The 19,024-nt window shown below is 35.9% G+C and overlaps 1 protein-coding gene across 1 annotated transcript in view; it reads left to right on the top strand.

Annotated features, from left to right (window-relative positions):
* The window catches only part of LOC107686721 (contactin-associated protein-like 2), a 401,917-nt gene that overhangs the window by 345,320 nt on the left and 37,573 nt on the right, over positions 1–19,024 (top strand). Inside the window, exons 18-20 of the mRNA XM_016483827.1 lie at positions 10,257–10,475; positions 12,965–12,994; positions 14,280–14,516. Coding sequence (XP_016339313.1) covers positions 10,257–10,475; positions 12,965–12,994; positions 14,280–14,516 — 486 coding nt within the window. The remainder of the gene's footprint in view (positions 1–10,256; positions 10,476–12,964; positions 12,995–14,279; positions 14,517–19,024) is intronic.

The raw sequence follows: 19,024 nt of genomic DNA on the forward strand, positions 1-19,024 counted from the left end.
GCGACACCAATCACGGCATTCCTATATAAGCTCTATTCAGTATTATTCAGCAGCTTTTTTGCTTGCTCAGGAGCAAATTACCCTCCTCCATCCCCAACTCCTCCTTTCGCCACAGTCAGGACTTTGCTTTCTGATATTCCTCGTTGAATCAGACACCTTTTATCTTGAATAATGTGTTACACTTAAATATCATTAAGTACATTAATGATATCTGCTTTGTTCTGTTTACCCTTGGGGGTTATTATTGCTGCTCTCCCTGCTCATTCATGGCAGGCTGCATAGATGGGCACGGAGTTTTTCCCCAGAACAAAACCATGCCGCCAAACCAAACTGTATGCTAAGTGTCAGTCATTTTGACGATAATGGACCTGACAGAAATGTACTTGCGACTTTAATGTCACAATTCTGCCTTTTTTTTCGCAATTGCGAGTTTATGTCTCACAATACAGACTTTTCATCTCAGAAGTACAAGTTTGAGTTTATATCGATTCTGAGTTTATCTTGCAAATCTAAGAGAAAAAATCATAGAATTGCAAGGAAAAATGTCATCATTGTGAGATAAAAAGTCACAACTCTCAATTTTGTTGTTGTTGGTACCGCCATAGAATAAAATTTTAAAATGTAATTGCGACTTTTATGTCACAATTCTGCTTTTTTTCTCACAGTTGCGAGTTTACATCTCACAATACAGACTTTTCTTCTCAGAAGTGCAAGTTTGAGTTATTATCAATTCTAAATTTGTCTTGCAAATCTAAGACAATAAATCACAGAATTGCAAGGAAAAATGTCATAATTGTGAGATTAAAAAGTCACCGTTGCTTTTTTATTTTTAATCCTGTGGCAGAAACAAACATCAATATTTAATTAACCTGAGTCATTTTATGCGCTGTGTTAAATAACATTATTTTACTGTAAATGCATATTTGTTGCAGGTTATAAAGCAGGTTGGTATATTATTTTAATTGAGAACCATTTCTTATTATAATTGTTGAAAACAGTTGTGTTTTCAGCCCTAATTTTAAAGTAATGTTTTTGTAGCAACCATGATAAAAAAAAATTTTCAGGATTCTTTGATGAATATGAAGTTCAAAAGAATAGCATTTGTTTGAAAATAGAAATCATTTGTGGCATTATAAATGACTTTAAATGACACATTCTCACTCAAATTAGAATAAGAGAATATTATGATATTCTAATACCTTCATGTGTGGTGCACCCTCAAAAAGTGTCTGACTGTCAATGAGCTCTGAGCCAAATCCTTCGATTCACAATTGATCAAATCTTTCTCTCTCTTTGTCTGTCTTTCTGCTGGTGCCCTCTGTTGGCATTACCTAGTACAATCTCCCTACTGTAGCTCTGGCACTAGCCCAGGGGAAAAGAGCCTCTCGATGGATGATTGAATGATGGGTGGACGCCCACATCTGCTGCTTCAGCTCCATTTCATCTCAAATGCTCTCTGCCAATTCCTCTCATCTCTGCTGAGGAAATCTTGACATCAACCCCCATTGAATATTCATGCCTGATTCCAAGGCATAACTGAGCTTATTACTCTCCCTTTTCCATTTCTACAAAAATTGTTTATTAAGCTTCACCAATTCATGTTTTATACTTTGTGCTTTCAAGCTTTTCAGTTAGATTCACTCATACGGTCTTAACTATACGGTCTAACTGTCTTTTCTTTGTGTTTCGGAGTTTTTCCAAAGCTAACTGGTGTTTAATTACAAAAGTTTCTATTTTAATGTTCAAATTCAAATTGTGCTGTTTCTTTCTTTAAAGGGCATATATTTGGGGATTAACACACTGGAACGGTAATATCTTAGTTGGGCCCAAAAATTTGATATTTTTTGGCTTCACTGCATAAAAATTGTACAGCAAGCGGGAGCCTTTTCTAAAACTCTCTCTTTTTCTCCAGTGCTTATTATAAGTCATGGCAGCCTTCACTGCATTTCTACACATCACAGTTTTTTGACATGGAAATCGCTGTTGGGCTTGTCAGATCTTCCCAAAAGTATCATTATTATTTTTTGTCCACAGCAAAGCTCTTTGCCTGGGTTGTTGGCTGAATGTGGATATAGCTTGGATCCTCTGTGGGCTCAGATGGTGGGAAGATCCTTAGACTTTCTTTGATGCATTTTTAATGAAGTGAAGGCTCTCTCGGGCCCGAGGGAGAAATGGCAATGTGACTCTGCAGAACACCTGACCAATTGCATGAGAGTCAAGAGCTCTCGCTAAATGCATTTATATATGCATAAGAAAAGCATCAGCCTTTGATTGGGTCTGTAACCCTAAAATATCCTTTGTATTACATTTAAAAATAAGCAAGAGAAGGAAAAGTGTCAGATATAAGACTGCTTTACATGAATATAATTTAGCGTTAGCGTTAGTTCTGGCAGGTCACGTGAGTCAAGCTTGCATCAGCTCATTCTCAGCTGATCACATCTACCTATAGGAATGCGACACCTATCGCGGCATTTCAGCTGGCCAATCAGAGCAGACTGCGCTTGTCAAAGGAAGGGGCTTTGTTGAAAACGACGTGTTTGAGAGAGGCGGGGCATAGAGGACCTACAATAATGTACAGTATTTGAAAAATAATGTGTTTTTTGAACATTAAAGCATGTCAACATAGTCTGTTACACCAAATACACAAAATAATGATCTTTAAAAAAGCATCATATGACCCCTTTAAATTATAAGTGTCTTTACTGTCACTTTTGATCAGTTTAATACATCCATCCAAATTGTCATAATCATGGTTCCTGTTTTGTGTCCCTCATGTGATCTTGACATGTGCTCCTTTGTTTATGTGTTATGTTTTCAATAGTTGTGTTCGGTGTGAAGCGGTGCTGCGTAGACAGATCGGCGTAGTAGGACATCAAAGTAGTGTGTGAGCGATTAGAGAGCAGATGGCTACACATGCTCTCGTGGTATTTTAATGTCACATACCGATCTGGGGTGCGTTTCCCAAAAGCAACTATGGTCGTAAGTTCCGTCGTTACCAATAGAGTTCAATGGAACTACCGACCATAGTTAGCTAACTATGCTTTTGGGAAACGCACCCCAGAATGGTTAAATTAAGCGTTAGCGTTAGTTCTGGCAGGTCACGTGAGTCAAGCTTGCATCAGCTGATTCTCAGCTGATCACATCTACCTATAGGAATACGACACCTGTTGTGGCATTCCTATATAAGCTCTATTCAGTATTATTCAGCAGCTTTTCAGCTTGCTCAGGAGCAAATTACCCTCCTCCATCCCCAGCTACTCCTTTTGCCACAGTCAGGACTTGGCTTTCTGATATTCCTTGCTAATCAGACTCCTTTATCTTGAATAAAGTGTTACACTTAAATATCATTAAGTACATTAATGATATCTGCCTTGTTCTGTTCTGTTAACCCTAGGGGGGTTATTATTGCTGCTCTCCCTGTTCATTCATGACAGGGCTGCATGGATGGGCAGGGAGTTTTTTTGCCCAGAACAGAACCATACCGCCAAACCAAACTTTATGCTAAGTGTCTATCATTTTGACGATAGTGGTCCTGACAGAACTGGGGGTTCACTCAAAAATGAAAAATACTCACCCTCAAGTCCTTCCAAATGTTTATGACTTTCTATAGAAGATATTTTGAAAAATGTCTGTTGTTTGTCCATGCAGTGAACGTCAATGGGGTCCAGTGTTGTTTTGGACCCTATTGACTTTCATTGTACACTTCAAAAAAATTGGTGTAAAAAATTCCACTCAGAAATTGCGAGTAAATCTGACAAATAGCAGGTAAAGCACTGAAAAAGTGACTGAATTAAACATTAATTTTGAAGTAGAAAGACTGAAATAGTATTTATCTAAAAACATACTCCAATAATCTGTTTTATTTACATTGTCAAAAAATAATTTTTATAGTGTACGGACAAAAACATTCATTTTTGGGTAAACTATCCTTTTAAAGGGATAGTTCACCCAAAAACAAAAATTCTGTCATTAATTACTGACGCTTGTGTTGTTCCAAACCCATAAGACCTTCGTTCATCTTCGGAACACAAATTAAGATATTTTTAATGAAATCTGAGGGCTCTCTGACCCTCCCATAGACAGCAAGGAAACTACCACGTTCAAGGTCCAGAAAAGTACCAGGATGATTGACAAAGTAGTCCATGTGATATCAGTGGTTCAACTGTAATGTTACGAAGCTACAAGAATACTTTATTGCGCAAAGAAAACAAAAATAATGACTATTACACATTCGCGTCATGGTACTGTTGTGAACACGAAGGTCTTTGTGGAACAGTAACATCACAATTCCCCCGATTTCAAATCTGGGTGTAGACAATAATCATTTATATTTGAAACTGTGGAGTTAGTTTTGAGTTTTGAAGATGGTATGTTTCATTGTGGAGTAACTTCTCATACAATATGTGTGAATATCAAGAGTAATTTGATTCTTTAAAGGGATAGTTCACCCAAAAAAAAAAAAATTCTGTCATTAATTACTAACCCTCATGTCATTCCAAACCCATAAGACTTTCGTTCATCTTCTGAAATCCGAGAGCTTTCCCCATAGACAGCAACGCAACAGACACGTTTAAGCCCCAGAAAGGTAGTAAGGACATTGTTAAAATAGTCCATGTGACATCAGTAGTCCAACCTTAATTTTATGAAGCTACGAAAATAATTTTTGTGTGCAAAGAAAAAAAAAGACTCTTTTGTGTCAGAATTTCTTCTCTTCTGGGTCAGTCTCCGCCACCATTCACGAGAGTACCTCGACGCATTGAACGTTTCAGTTGCGTTGCTGGAGGGTCAGAAAGCTCTCGGATTTCATCAAAAATATTATAATTTGTGTTACAAAGATGAACAAAGGTCTTATCGTTTTGGAACGACATGAGGGTGAGTAATTAAAGACAGAATTTTCATTTTTGGGTGAACTATCCCTTTAAAGAAAATTCTAGTTTATTGCATTAGAATTTAATTCTGACATGCAGATACCAGAATACAATGTAAATTAGCATTCACCATCTGTATAAAAGTCATTTTTGTGGTATCATGAAATGCATTGGGCCGTAATGCTCTGTTGGTTTAGTAGATCTACTCTCAGCCAGTTTGGCGGGTGATCTAATATACCCATATAAACACAAACCCACTTTTTCACTGCCATGCTGTTTGGCTTGTTGATTTTGTTTAGTTTTCCTTGTGAATGCAAGGGCAGCGGTCCACTGAATGCCCTCGGTTGTGGACAGCAGAGCGGTCCACACAGATAAACGAGGGCACACACACACACACACACACACACACAGAAGCAAAAATGCTCCCCAAGAGCAGTGGCACACTCTTGATGCTCAGTGCTGGCTGGCCAAGTGCAGGAAATCCAATAACAGGGATCAGAGGGCTGAGAATGGTGGAGCAGCCCTAGTCCAAACTAGACACCTGCCAGACCTGCCCTCTTCCTCTCTTTCTCTGTCTTTTGCTGTCTCTCTCTCACAAACTGTCTGTAACAGGATTGGGTCTGTGTTTATTAAGTCACTGGCTAGTTCTTTTAGTTAACATTTCTGTTGAAGCATGTAGCATCTAGTGTTGTCACAGTGGAGCTGAATTTTTGTTTTCTGAGAGCTAAATCACCAAATGTTTTTCTTACTCGCTTTTGTTTTCTTTTTTTTTCTTTTGCTTAGTGTCCATTGTCCACATACGTAGTGAGTGTGTTGTTCTGCACTAAAATAAAACAGGGCACAATGTACTGTGTTAATACTGTATGTAGGAATTTTCTATATCGATTTTTCACAGGTGTTTTACCTGTAGCACACATTGCGTTTGTGTTTTAAGATTAAAGGAAGTGTCTGCAAACTTAACTGTCCTGGCAGAAAATTACCAGTACCTTTTCAATTTTTTAATAGTTATTTTCTATCTATATTTGACTAATTATTGATGAGACTTTGCTCATTACATCACTATATTTATGTTTAGTAATGTTGTTGCAATACATATGTGGGTGTTTCTTCAGCCTCAAGCACTTTTATTTCCCGGGGTTGATTGTTTTTTAACTGAAAAACTTTTTACTGTTTTATGAAGGTCATATTACATCTTTTACCATCATTTTTTGTTGCTTTTTCAATTTCAATCTTAGACTATGACTAAGACTAAGTCCATCATAAAAAAACTATGTTAATACTAACATAATCTAAACAAAGAGTGAGTTTTTTAATAAACTGCTTTAATATATATTTTGTGATAACTATTTAGATAAATTTAAGAAATACTATTTTCCCTCTGCTGCTTTATAATTTTCATTATGCTAAACATCTCTGCCCCAAATAAAGTTCAAGGTGTAATTTTGTAAAATTATATTATATATATATTTATTATTTATATATATATATATATAGTTAAAACATAATTACGACAAAGGAATTGATATAGTTAATAGTTTTATTTTAAAATAAAAACATTTGTTTCCAATGTAACAAATTGTCGTTTGTTTGTTTTTTTTTGTTTGTTTGTTTGTTTTTTTGTCTAGTCTAGATTTGTTTCATTTAGTTTTGTTTTGTTTTGTGCATTTCAATCATTTTCACATGGCTACAGGGCAAAAAATGCCTGTAGTTGAAAATACTCCCTTATAACTGAGCTTGAATATATAACGTATGCTTACTTGTGTTAGCATGTGTGCTCATAGCTGAGCTTAAAATGGGCCACAACTGCTGTTTTGATGGCAGTGGGCCTTTGCTCACAGACAGAGTTCAGAGTGTTGGCTGACCGTGTCATAGATCTCCTCCTCCAGTTCAGAATCTGAGATGAGGCTCTGTGGATGCCAGTCGAACACTTATCCCCAATTCTGCGACATCTGCATCAGAATGTAGCACAGTAAAACAGCACCCCCTACTGAGAGCAGCAGGAAGACCTGCCACTCCAGCCATAAGAAACCAGAAAACAGACCTCCTTTTTATATTTTGGCATAAATAACAAATAAAACTAACTGCAGGCAGCTCACAGTAGCAGATATTTGTAGGAAAATGCTGATCGTAATGGCACAAATGATTTGTGTTTGGACAGTCCACTGTGTGTGTGTGTGTGTGTGTGTGTGTGTGTGTGTGTGTCTGTGTCTGTGTGTGTCTGTCTCCCTGCAGCTGCCAGGTACTTGGTGTCATATCACAGCACTTCTCTTAGCTTCCTAAGATGGTGACAATAGCAGTAGCCGACTATCACTGCAGGCTCACTGTGCTGCCAACACAAAGCAGATCCAATTTAGTTCTTGCCTTCAGCATCTGTGCAGCCATATTAACCCCTGCCGAAAGGAGCCGGTTGGCCCAATGAATTTAGAAACATGCTTGACTAGAAGCCAGGTTTGTCCTTTTAAATAATTCTACTTCAGTGTCTAAAGGGCAGGCTTTTGTTTTTTCTTGGCTTTGTGCAGCACATTTATTAGCGTGTATGAGTCATATTGTTAATTGTGAATTCATATTTACCCCTCTGGTGATATAGTATTCATGAAAGCCCTCATTTTCATTTTGAATTCTGAGGTTGTCACTAAACTGAGCTAAACCTTAAAACATTCTGACCAATGATGGGACAGTTTGTGTGTGACTCGTGTTAACAAATTTTGGTCTGTTTTGAAAATGAACCGAACCAATAATAAATTCCAATAATTTAGTCCATGTTATGAAACAAACCAAATTAAATACAGGACTTAAAATGTGTTAAGGTTTTCACACTGCATTTTAAGTCATTTTTGTATACAAATCAAAAGATTTGGGTCAGTGTTTTTAAAAGAAGTCTCTTACGCTTGCTTACCAACTAAAATACAGTAATATTGTGAAATATAATTAGAATTAAACATTTAAAACTTTTCTAATTTGATATATTTTAAAATATAATGTATTCCTGTGATGGCAAAGCTGAATTTTCAGCAGTCATTACTCCAGTCTTCAGTGTCACATGATCCTTCTAATATACCGATTTGCTGTAAAAAAAAATAAATAAAATAAAATACAGGTATTATCAGTGTTGAAAACAAAGTGCAGCTTAATATTTTTGTGGAAACCATGATGCATTTTTTTATGATTCTTTGATCAATAAAAATGTCAAAAGAACCACATATATTTAAAATATAATTTTTACAACAATGTAAAAGTCTTTATTATCACTTTTGATTAATTTAATGCATCCTTGCTGAATAAAAGTATTGTGTTATGTGTATAATTTAATGCATATGTGTAAATGAGCTGTTTATATGTGTGTTCTGCACTGAAAATATATTTGAATGCACTTTTGTAGTTTTAATAACTTCAATAACTGAGACTGTTATCCTTTGTTGATTCACAAATATATGTGATTTAAACAGTTAAAATACTCAGTAAGGATGCATGGTGTTTGTGCTGACTATCAGACTATCAAATGAGCTCCAGTCAACCTCTCCATAAATCTAGAAACTCCTCCGTAATAAATGCAATGTTTGTTGTACATAAACATTTCAAAGGTGTCTTGAAGTGTGACACCAGCACGCTGTCTGAGCATCTGAAGCACTTGTTTTAGGAAATGATCATGTGGCGTCATGAATAAGATGAGATAGTGGCTTATTACTGGATACACTATGCAGTCTTTAAACACAATCGCACTACAGCGTTGGGTTGAGCGTGGATGATGGCACTGTTGCTGTGACGTGTCTCGGGTGTTTCTAAATCAGGATTTATCAAGGGTTAAACCCCAAGAGGCCTGGCCCTCTGGGGCTAAGCATGACACACCACAGCAGACATGGCTCAAACACACCTTGCCCCTCTTCTCCTTTCTCTTGCCATAAATACCATCTCCTCCTACAGGAATACAGCTGTCAATCTTCACTGTTTATGGAGGAGATTATGCAACACTGACTCATTAAAAGCTGTTGTGGCCTAAAATTAATTCAGCATGGTGAATAAACACTCCAACTCAGTTTAGGGCTGTTAAGAGGAATTTTAATGATGTGCTTGAGCGAAGCAGTCTGATGAGTTTGGTAATTCTGCATTTTAAGTCACAACTTTGGATTGTTGTTCTGCAAAACAATTATTGAATAAAACAATATTATATGAACATTAATTTAATTAAACATGCTGAATGATCTGTGGTTGACATTTCAAGTAAATTTGCAGTCACGTAATCTAACACATAGAAAAATAAAGAATTACTTACTTACTAATTATAATGTGAGTTTAAAAAATAACTGTTAAAGGTAAGTACAGAAAATGTTTCACCATCAACTAGAGTTTTAATATAATGGATGCATAATAAAGGAATATTTCACTCAAAAATTCAAATTTGCTAAAAAAAAAAAATGTACTCACCTTCAAACCATCCAAGATGTAGATGTGTTTGTTTCTAAACTGGAACAGATTTGGAGAAATTTAGCATCACCAATGGAGCCTCTGCAGTGAATGGGTGCCGTCAAAATGAGAGCCAAACAGCTGAAAAAAGCATCACAATAATCCACGACTCCACCGCATCAGTTCATTTCTTGTGAAGTGAAAGTCTGTGTTTCTAAGAAACAAATCTGTCATCAAGGCATTTTAACTTTTAACTATTGCTTCAGGCCCAAATCCATAAGTTCATAATCCATAATGACGCTTCCTCCAGTGAAAAGTTCATCCCCTCTTGTCTTTTCACATCAAAATCCACCAACATATTTGTTTAGAACTGTAAACAGTGCTTGATCTGTGCACATTTCTCCTCAGAGAAGATTACTTTTTTACTGGAGAAAGCAGACTCATAATATTTTAGCCAGAAGCAAGAGTTTGAAGTTAAAAACGTCTTGATGAATATGATTATTGCAAACACACACAACTGATGGACTGGAGTCATATGGAGTACTTTTTGTGATTTTTTTTTTTTTTTTCCTTTTTTTTAATGATGCTTTTATCAGCTCTTTGGACTCTCATTCTGACGGCACCCATTCACTGCAGAGGATTTATTGGTGAGCAAGTGATGTAATGCTAAATTTCTCCAAATCTGTTGAAGAAACAAACTCATCAACATTTTGGATGGCCTGAAGGTGAGTACATTTTCAGCAAATTTTCAATTTTGGCTAAATCATTCTTTAAAATATACCCTGAGCAAACACTTTGATCTTCGTCTATTATATTTTTAATAAAAGCTTAATTTTATTTCATTTTTTTTATATTCATATTTTTTCATGTAAAATTATTCAATTTGTTTGTCTGTTTGTTATACATGTTCTTATTCAGAAAAACAAGCGGTGAAAGTTTGAAATAATAGTTTGAGTGGTCTCTCTTTCTGTTTGCTTTTCTTCACAGCCCCCACGGTGGTGTCGTTTTCGTTCGATGTAGGAAATGGGCCGGTGGAACTGAACGTGCACTCTCCTACCCCGCTGAACGATGACCAGTGGCACCGGGTCAGTGCGGAGAGAAACACGAAAGAGGCCATTCTGCAACTAGACCAAAAATACAAGGAGGTCAGACCTGCGCCTACACAGGGACACACACGCCTGGAGCTCTACAGCCAGCTTTATGTGGGTAAGGACCACATGTACATCCACGTATAGCGTATATATGGACTCGTGTGGGTGAGGACTTCAGCAAAACACATTTTTCCATACGCCCACCCCTAGAGTTCTGAAGCCTGTTCATGCTTAGTTATATTGTTGGAGGTTGGAGTACTGTTGTTTTTTGTAGGCATTCGTAATGTTATTGATGGGCTGCACAACTCTTGAAAATCTGATCAAATTAGATCTTTTACTGATTAAAATGAATTAGAAAATATTTTTCTTCATTATCTTTCTCATAAAATACACAATTCCTCCTGAATATCTCCTTTCTGAGCTGTTCTTGTGCCTCTCTCTATCTTTTTCCCACTCTTTTTCCTCTGTCTCTCGCTGTTACTGCTGAGAAATCAGCCGTTCTCGCGCACAGCGCTCTATGTTCTTGTGTCTGAAAGTGAAAATGTATTTATAGTCAGCAGCCTAAATGCAGGTGTAGCTATTAAAACTTGCACTTAATGACATGGAACCCTGGGGAACCTGTTCGCCTCCGAAGTATGAAAAAGTCCACTGTAAAGAAAAGGAAGTTGAAAATGGGTTTGACTGAATATGGTCGAAAAATGTCTCAGGCGCAGCAGGGAATGTGACTAATAATGGTGTTGTGTGTGCTATGCTAACATTAGCAAGGAATCTTTTTATGGCTTTAAAAGTGCGAACAAGCCGTGTCACTCAGGAGGCAATTATCTGTTGAACAGAATGGCTTTGGGCTTTCATTGTGCTATTTTGTGCTTTGACTTATTCTTTTCAACAACTGACTTTGACGCTCATTAAGAAAGGGGAAGATAATGCACCCCTGTGGCTCTCTTGAGAGAGCTTTTGGAAAGCTCGTCTAGCTTGTGTATTTAAAGATTGACGTCAAGAAAAATTTCCAGGTTTCCAAGAAGTTTTTATTGATATCAAAGTTATTGATTGGTTTTATAAAGCAGAATTCTCCAGAACAGGAAATATACATGTATATTATTATTATTATTGTTGTTATTGTTATTATTATTAATGTTTGGTAATTGTATTAAATTACAAAATTAAATTGATTATTCTATATAATTCTTTATTTATTTAATATATTATACTGTTTTTTATTATTTATTATTTAAAATACCAAACATACAATTATTATACTTTTTATTAATTTTATTATTTTATTACTTTTTATTAATATACATTTTTCTATGAAATATCATCTGAAAAATTAATATAGATTTAGTTTTTCTCTAAATTAGCTAAAGGAAAATGTTTAATTATTTTCATTTATATTCTTCAGCATAACAAAACAGTACTCATCAATATTCACCTACATGTAATTTTAATGAAACAATTTTGAAATTTATGTGATTAGAGCTTTGATTTTTTTTTTTTTTTTAATGGACAGTGTGAACTGATTTGTGGAAATAAATTAAACTTACCAACTGCATTTTTTTCACTTTAAGTTTAAATTAGACACTATTAGAATTTTTGATCTTGAAACTAGTCCAAAGATATTGCCCTATTGATAAAGACAGGACTTCAGTCTATACGTCTTGTGAAGTGAAAAGCTGCGTGTTTGTAAAAAAGCATGCAGTACATTTTCCGCAAAATTTTCATTTTGTGGTGAACAGTAGGGACAGTATGTTGGATAGTGCAACCAGCAAAATCATGTATTAATATTCAATATATTGCAAGCCATAACCCCCTCTAGGTCTCATTTGCATGTTGTCCATGCAGCAGATGAAAATTTAATTCTTATTCTCGACTTAGATCTGAAGAATGTTGGACTGGCATATCAATTTCAATATCATGCACACTAGGGTTAGGTGTAATGAGCTTTGCAGTCCAAATGAATGTTAAAGGTTGTCTAATCCTTGTCTGTTGTTTCAGTAGAAATGTAAAATGTTGACATGGCTGTTCGTGGAGAGCAACTCTGTCTTTAGACCCTGACCCTCAGTTGGAAAACTAATTGGTTTATATCCGCTGAGTGGGCTGGGGTGGACCTGTCCGGACCTGTCAAGCCTCCTCTCCTCTGCTTATGAATGCTCAGTTTTCAGACCATTTAGTCTCATGCCATCATTTATTGATAAAGCAGATTGCCCTCTACTTCTGTTCACCCATGGATGCTTGTGTCTATTTGAATTTGTTTTGCATTTATAGCGGCCTCTTTATATTTAATGGAGGATTAAATGCTTGCTCGTTTTTGATTGTCATTCGCTTCATCTCAAATAACAAGCAGACCTTTGATTTAACAACCACTAACACAATGCATTCGTTCACGGTATTAATATGCATATGTCTGTTTGCATGAATCTTTACTATCCACCATCAAGTTGCTTCTTGCGATTTACTTTCTTTTGAAGCCTGGCCTTGATTAAGCATCAAGTTTTCTAATCACTGCATGTTTTTTATTCATATTTATTTTTATTTTGTTTTTTTTGTTTTTTGGTGTTTTTCTTTCTTTCATTGCTTGCACATCTGGGCGATATTGGTTCTCCAAAGGGAAGCCAGCTTCATGGGCCTGTCAGGATAGTAGGTAACTTTTTTGTAAAATGTACGACAACATAGTCTAGTTTAACCTGAAACTTCTTGTCTGTCTGTGATATTTTGGTCAGGTGACCTTTTAATTCAGTATAAGGCTATAAACATTCTGTGCACTGCAATGGTAAAAGCAGAAAAAAATATTCCACTGGGCAGGATGGTCTAATAAATGTAATATGCTAATTCATTACGGTTTCATTAGAGAATAATTTCCAATTCAGGGCTCATCAGAGATGGAGGCAGTGAACTTAAGAGGGGTTTTAACAGCTCTTTCCTCACTCAAGCTTATTCATGCTGCTTCACTTTCAAAAGTTAAAACACATCCTGTATTTATGAAAAAGTTTTGTGAAGTTGATTCTTCAGTGACAAACAAGGGCATAAAAAGTGCCTGCTAAGTGACATGAATCAAATTGGAACAATATTGCGACGAGGAATAAATAGAAATGTTAATTAAAATGATCTTGTGTTTATCTCATGTTCGTCCTTGAAACATGAGACATTGTGTCTTTCATTTAAGTATTATAAATAGCACAGCATATTTTACTGTACATTTGATGATAAGAGCTCTGCTCTCAGGTTTATTAGCAAAGAATTCAGTGAGTTGGTTTGTATTATATACCCAAGCAGGTCACCAGCGCAATTAACACTCCACTGTCGATGTGAGTTTGAGTTAAATTGAGTTTATAAAACTTTGAAAATGTGTTTTCTGTTCTTTTTTTGTAAAGCATAACCAAACTGCCATTATTACTTTATATATCTACTGTATATATACTCCAATCCATATAATGTCTTTGGAGGAATTGATAAAGCTTTCCTCATTTGGCAGCTTGATAAATTTTAGCAGGATTGTACTTGTGGGTCAGTTTTTATTATTTACCGTTAGTAAATAATTAATGCATCCTTCCAGGACATTTACTATTAATCTACTATTAATCTAGCAAATGATTGTACGATTTCTGTTTAACTGGGCAGTTTCGTGTAATGAAAAGATGTCCAGACAAGACATTGAGCAATTGGCGAATGTTTATTTTCTCCTGGAAGTGGAGCTCTAATGATGTCTAATTTCTCTAAGGTCTATTGTATTGAATGGTACATGCCAAAATGAATGAAACCCACCAGAAGGTTCAACTATTGGCTGAGACTTAATGTTTAAAATTTAACCTCTTGTTTTCAAGCTAGTCTGCAATAGAAATGAAGGATTGAGTCATTTTGTTGGGCCACTTATGCTTTTATTAAATGTAATATTGACTAGTTTTTGTCTCCATTTCTCATCCAGGTGCAGCAGGAGGTCAGAGAGGGTTTCTCGGATGCATCCGCTCTCTGAAGATGAACGGTGTGACCCTTGACTTAGAAGAGAGGGCAAAAGTCACTCCTGGTGTAAAACCTGGCTGTTCGGGTCACTGCACCAGTTTTGGGATGTATTGCCGTAACGGTGGCAAGTGTGTGGAGAAATACAATGGCTATTCTTGTGACTGCTCCACCACTGCTTACGATGGGCCTTTCTGTTCAAAAGGTCAGTATGCATATGCAAATTAGAAATTCATACTTTTAAAAGTTTTCTGTGAAGTTTATACACCTCAACCAGAGATATGACACTGAACAATTTGTTTTTTAAACCTGTGACTGGCAGGAATCTCTGAGGGCAACTCTTGTACTTAAGCTCCGCCTCCCTCGTTTGAATATAGTAATAGCATCACTGACATGAGCAGGCCCCTTCTGTAGTTCGTGCTCTATGTCGAGACCTCCAGCAAGCATCTCATGCTCTCTGTTTAAAAATGGCGACTCGCTGTGAGTCAGGGCCTCTGATGGTTGCCCTCAGCTTTCAACATCTCCTTCTGCTTGAAATATGCATGAACAACCTCGTAATTGCAAAGTTTTAACTCACATTTCCATTTTACACATATTTATTTGTGCCGTCTAGGGTATTGCAGTCAATATCGAATTCTCTCAGATTCTTTGCCTCTGGGTCAGTGCAATTGCTCCCACAGGCTGCCTTACATCTGTGGCTCAATACTACACATCACCTTCACTCCAGGATGAGGAATCTCTTTGCTGTTTCATTTGGATTCAGAGCTATGGATGTGGATTCTTAAATCTATATGTTATTTAGTGCTATTTTTTCTTGATTTAAAGGGTTAGCTCACCAGAAAATGAGAATTTACTCACCCTCATGTCGGTCTAAACCATGCATGACTTTCCATTTTTGCAGAACATAAAAGAAGATATGAAGAAGAAAGATGTCTCATTTTTTGTTTTTTTACAATAGAAAGACCGTCATACAGGTTTAGAATGGCCTGAGGGTGAGTAAATAATTGCAGAATCTTTTTGGGGTGTACCTAAATGCAAAGCCATTAAGAAAAGGACAAAATCTTATTTTTAAAAGATCAGGGCTGAATTAAGACAGATAGAAAATGTTTTACAAAAAGACACCATATTTCAAATGTCTTAATGCAAAAAACAACAGATTTGCCAATAAAGGGATCACTTGCTTTAATGTAACAAATTAAGATCTTGAATTTAAAGGGATAGTTCACCCAAAAAGGAAATTTCTGTCATCATTTACTCCCCCTTCACTTGTTCCAAACCTGTATGAGTTTATTTCTTCTGTTGAACACTAAAGAGGATATTTTTGGAGAATGTTGGTAAACAAGCAGTTGACATTAGCCATTGACTTCCATAGTATTTTTTTTCCTATGGCTACCATTAACTGTTTGGTTACCTGGTTACCGTTACCAACATTCTTTAAAATATCTTCCTTTGTGTTCAACAGAAGAAAGAAACCCATACAGACTTCGAGGCTTTTGCCCCATTGGTACTAAAACATGGTGGTTCTTTCTCAGTTGCCTCTGAACCGCGTGTTGCAGCCTGGTGGAAAAGTAAAGATTGCTCAAGGACCTCGCAGCAAATAATTAAACCAATCTATAGTCTCCGCACTGATTTCCTTCCTGCTCCCGATACAGCATTTGTACAAAGCTCATTTGTACTTAGCGCTCTGTTCCCGGGGGTAAAACGGCTGAATGAGAGAATGCCATGAATAACAGATAAACCCGCCTCGTCCTCTGTGTACATGAGATATTCGGTGCGGGTGCACATTGTCATGTTCGTTCACTCTCTTTTTACACTTGTGTGTATTTACTTCATTACCCATGTTGATTTCCCATGGTTCTTCCTGTTCCACCCCATATGCAACAAATCCTGTGTTGTTTATACTGCTTCTGTGTAAGACAAATCTATGCACACTTGCACTTGTCCTAGCAGTCGGGTTAAACGATTCGTGTAAGGACCTTTGTTCTCCCCCTCAAGTAAAAAGGTAATAGGAAAGTGTCCTCTTGGTTTAGCTGTTGAAGAAGCCCCTCATGAATACAAAACATGCCGGTAATGTCGGTTTCCTTGCCCTTCTACACTTTTTCAGGCTAAGAAACACTGGTTTCAGAGTTTAGACTTTTTTTAATTGAACACACACTATGATTCGCTATGATTCAAAAGTTTGGGTTCAGTAAGATATAATATATTAGGGCTGTCAGTCGATTAAATTTTTAATCTTAATTAATTACATGATGTGTCGATAAATTCATCTAATTAATCGCAAAATAAGTTTGACTGAAAATACCCATAAAAGATTATATAAAGCTATTTTTGTGTTAAATGAGAAAGTATCAAGTAGACATTACAAATTGTAGCTTTAGAAATAAGTATTTTATTTGATTCAACATGAAATTTATTACACATAAACATTTAGGCTACAACGGCCTAACATAAACTATGGAACATAAAAGAAGATCATTTGAGAAACATCTCAGTATTTTTTGTTCATACAATAAAAATCATTGGTAACCAAAACAGCTTTGTTACCAAAAGTCTTCAAAATACCTTATTTTATCTTCCACAAAAGAAAGATTTGAAACAACATGAGGGTGAGTAAACGATGACAGAATGTTAATGGTTTTGGGTAAACTATCCCTTTAATGTTTTTATTTTTATTATTATAATTTATGAAATGATGCCCTAAATAAGAAACTAAATCTGCCAGCAGGTGGTGGTAAATGTCTTTATGAGTCATTTATTCATTCGATTCCTTCAAACGGCTGATTCATTCAGAAACTAAATCCCGCTGTTTTGCTCGAAGATGTGCAACAATTCTGCTATGGCTAAAGGTAATATGGCAAAACACGCAAAACACACTCAAACATTGTGTTTAAAATATAACACCATATCAGCTTCTTATTTACTGAACTGTTGTATAAAATCACATTTAAACTCATAATATCGAACAAACTCGGGACAAAATCAGCACTCATGTAATACTGCTCTCCCTGCTCGCGGGATATCGCTTATCGTATGATATAAATATGAGACAAAAACCCATACAGGGGCATTTTTTGCACCAATATCTTGAATTTTAGGGCATAACTGCATTTATGGAGTCGTTGCCATATTTGTCAACAGTCAACTATATGAAATGTAAGATGACAAACAGGTCTGGGGGGAGGGGTCAGTGCGTTAATAGTGTTAAAATATTTTAATCGTGTTATTTTTTCATAACTAATTAATTAAAGCGTTAAACTGACAGCCCTAATATATATAATGCATTAAATGCATGTGAGATAATGCATTAAATTTGTCAAAAGTGACAATGAAGACATTTTTAAAGTTGCCAAAGATTTCAATTTTAAATAAACTTTCTTGAATTTCTTTGGTAATAAATAAATGTCTTAATTGTCACTTTTGACCAATTTAATGCATTCTCTCTAAAAAAAATAAATAAATAATTTTTATGGATGCTCCGATCAGGATTTTTGCAGCCAATACCGAGTACCGATTTCTTGTCATGGTGATCAGCTGATACAGATGCCGATTCTGATGCTTCAAGGCAAGCTTTATATAACATATGTTGTAATAATGTTATATAAATCACAAAAATTATTCCTTATACAGTGAACATTTTAATATGCCTTTAAAATGGGGTTTATGCATAACATTATGTATATCACGATACTTAATATAAGACAAAAATAAATACAAACAAAATGGAGCAGTCTGATGCAGCCCACAAGGTTTAATTAAACATTATCCAATAGTAAACTGTGGAGGACAAAATAAACATTTAATCTCATAAAATTGAGAAGTCTGATGTAACTTAAACATTGTCCAATACAAGTCTGAGCAGGACAAAATTAATAATAATAATTAAAAAAAAACATTTAAACTCATAAAAGAACTAATTGGAGTAGTTTGATGCAACTCATTAGGTTTAATTTAACATTGGACAAAATAAATAGAAACATTTAAACTCCAACATGGAGAAGTCTTATGTAACTCATAAGGTTTAATACTGTGCAGTAAAAGACTGAAGAAGGAAAAAGAAATAGAAACATTTAAACTACTGAAAGAACAAAACGGAGTAGTTCGATCACGGTTATATCCACGGGCGCTGCGGATAATCCGTGGGTTGGGTAATAAAAAAATGCATTCTGATTATTTGCGGGTGGATAAAATAAATCATAAATTATGCAAATATTAACTACATTTTTTAAATACATTTTTTTTCATGAGGCAGACGATTTCGTGTGTGTGTGTGTTCGTTCGCCTGATCGGGAAGTTGCAGTGACAGAAATGGTTACATTCCAGATAAAGTTTGAAAAGAGTAAAGCCTGTGTTAATGCTATTTAGTAGACTAATATGGCCAAAGAAGATATTTGGTTTTATAAATAAATTTTAAAAGCAGCCCACAATCAGCGTGTTATGTTACCGTTATCCCTTACGGCTCCGACAAGGTTTTGTTCCGTCCTCCACACTGTGACAACTCACAAAAGCCTAACTTAAAGGGGTCATATGATGCAATTTCAAGTTTTCCTTTCTCTTTGGAATGTTACAAGATGTTCGTGAATAGATAAGATCTGTAAAGTTGCAAAGACTAAAGTCTCAAACCCAAAGAGATATTCTTTACAGAAGTTAAGAGTCAGCCACACCTACCTAAAACGGCTCGTTCTAACACACCCCCACATATCTACCTCACTATGT

This window comes from Sinocyclocheilus anshuiensis, unplaced genomic scaffold (assembly GCF_001515605.1).
Source record: "Sinocyclocheilus anshuiensis isolate Anshui unplaced genomic scaffold, SAMN03320099.WGS_v1.1 scaffold990, whole genome shotgun sequence".
In the NCBI taxonomy this organism is placed as follows: domain Eukaryota; kingdom Metazoa; phylum Chordata; class Actinopteri; order Cypriniformes; family Cyprinidae; genus Sinocyclocheilus; species Sinocyclocheilus anshuiensis.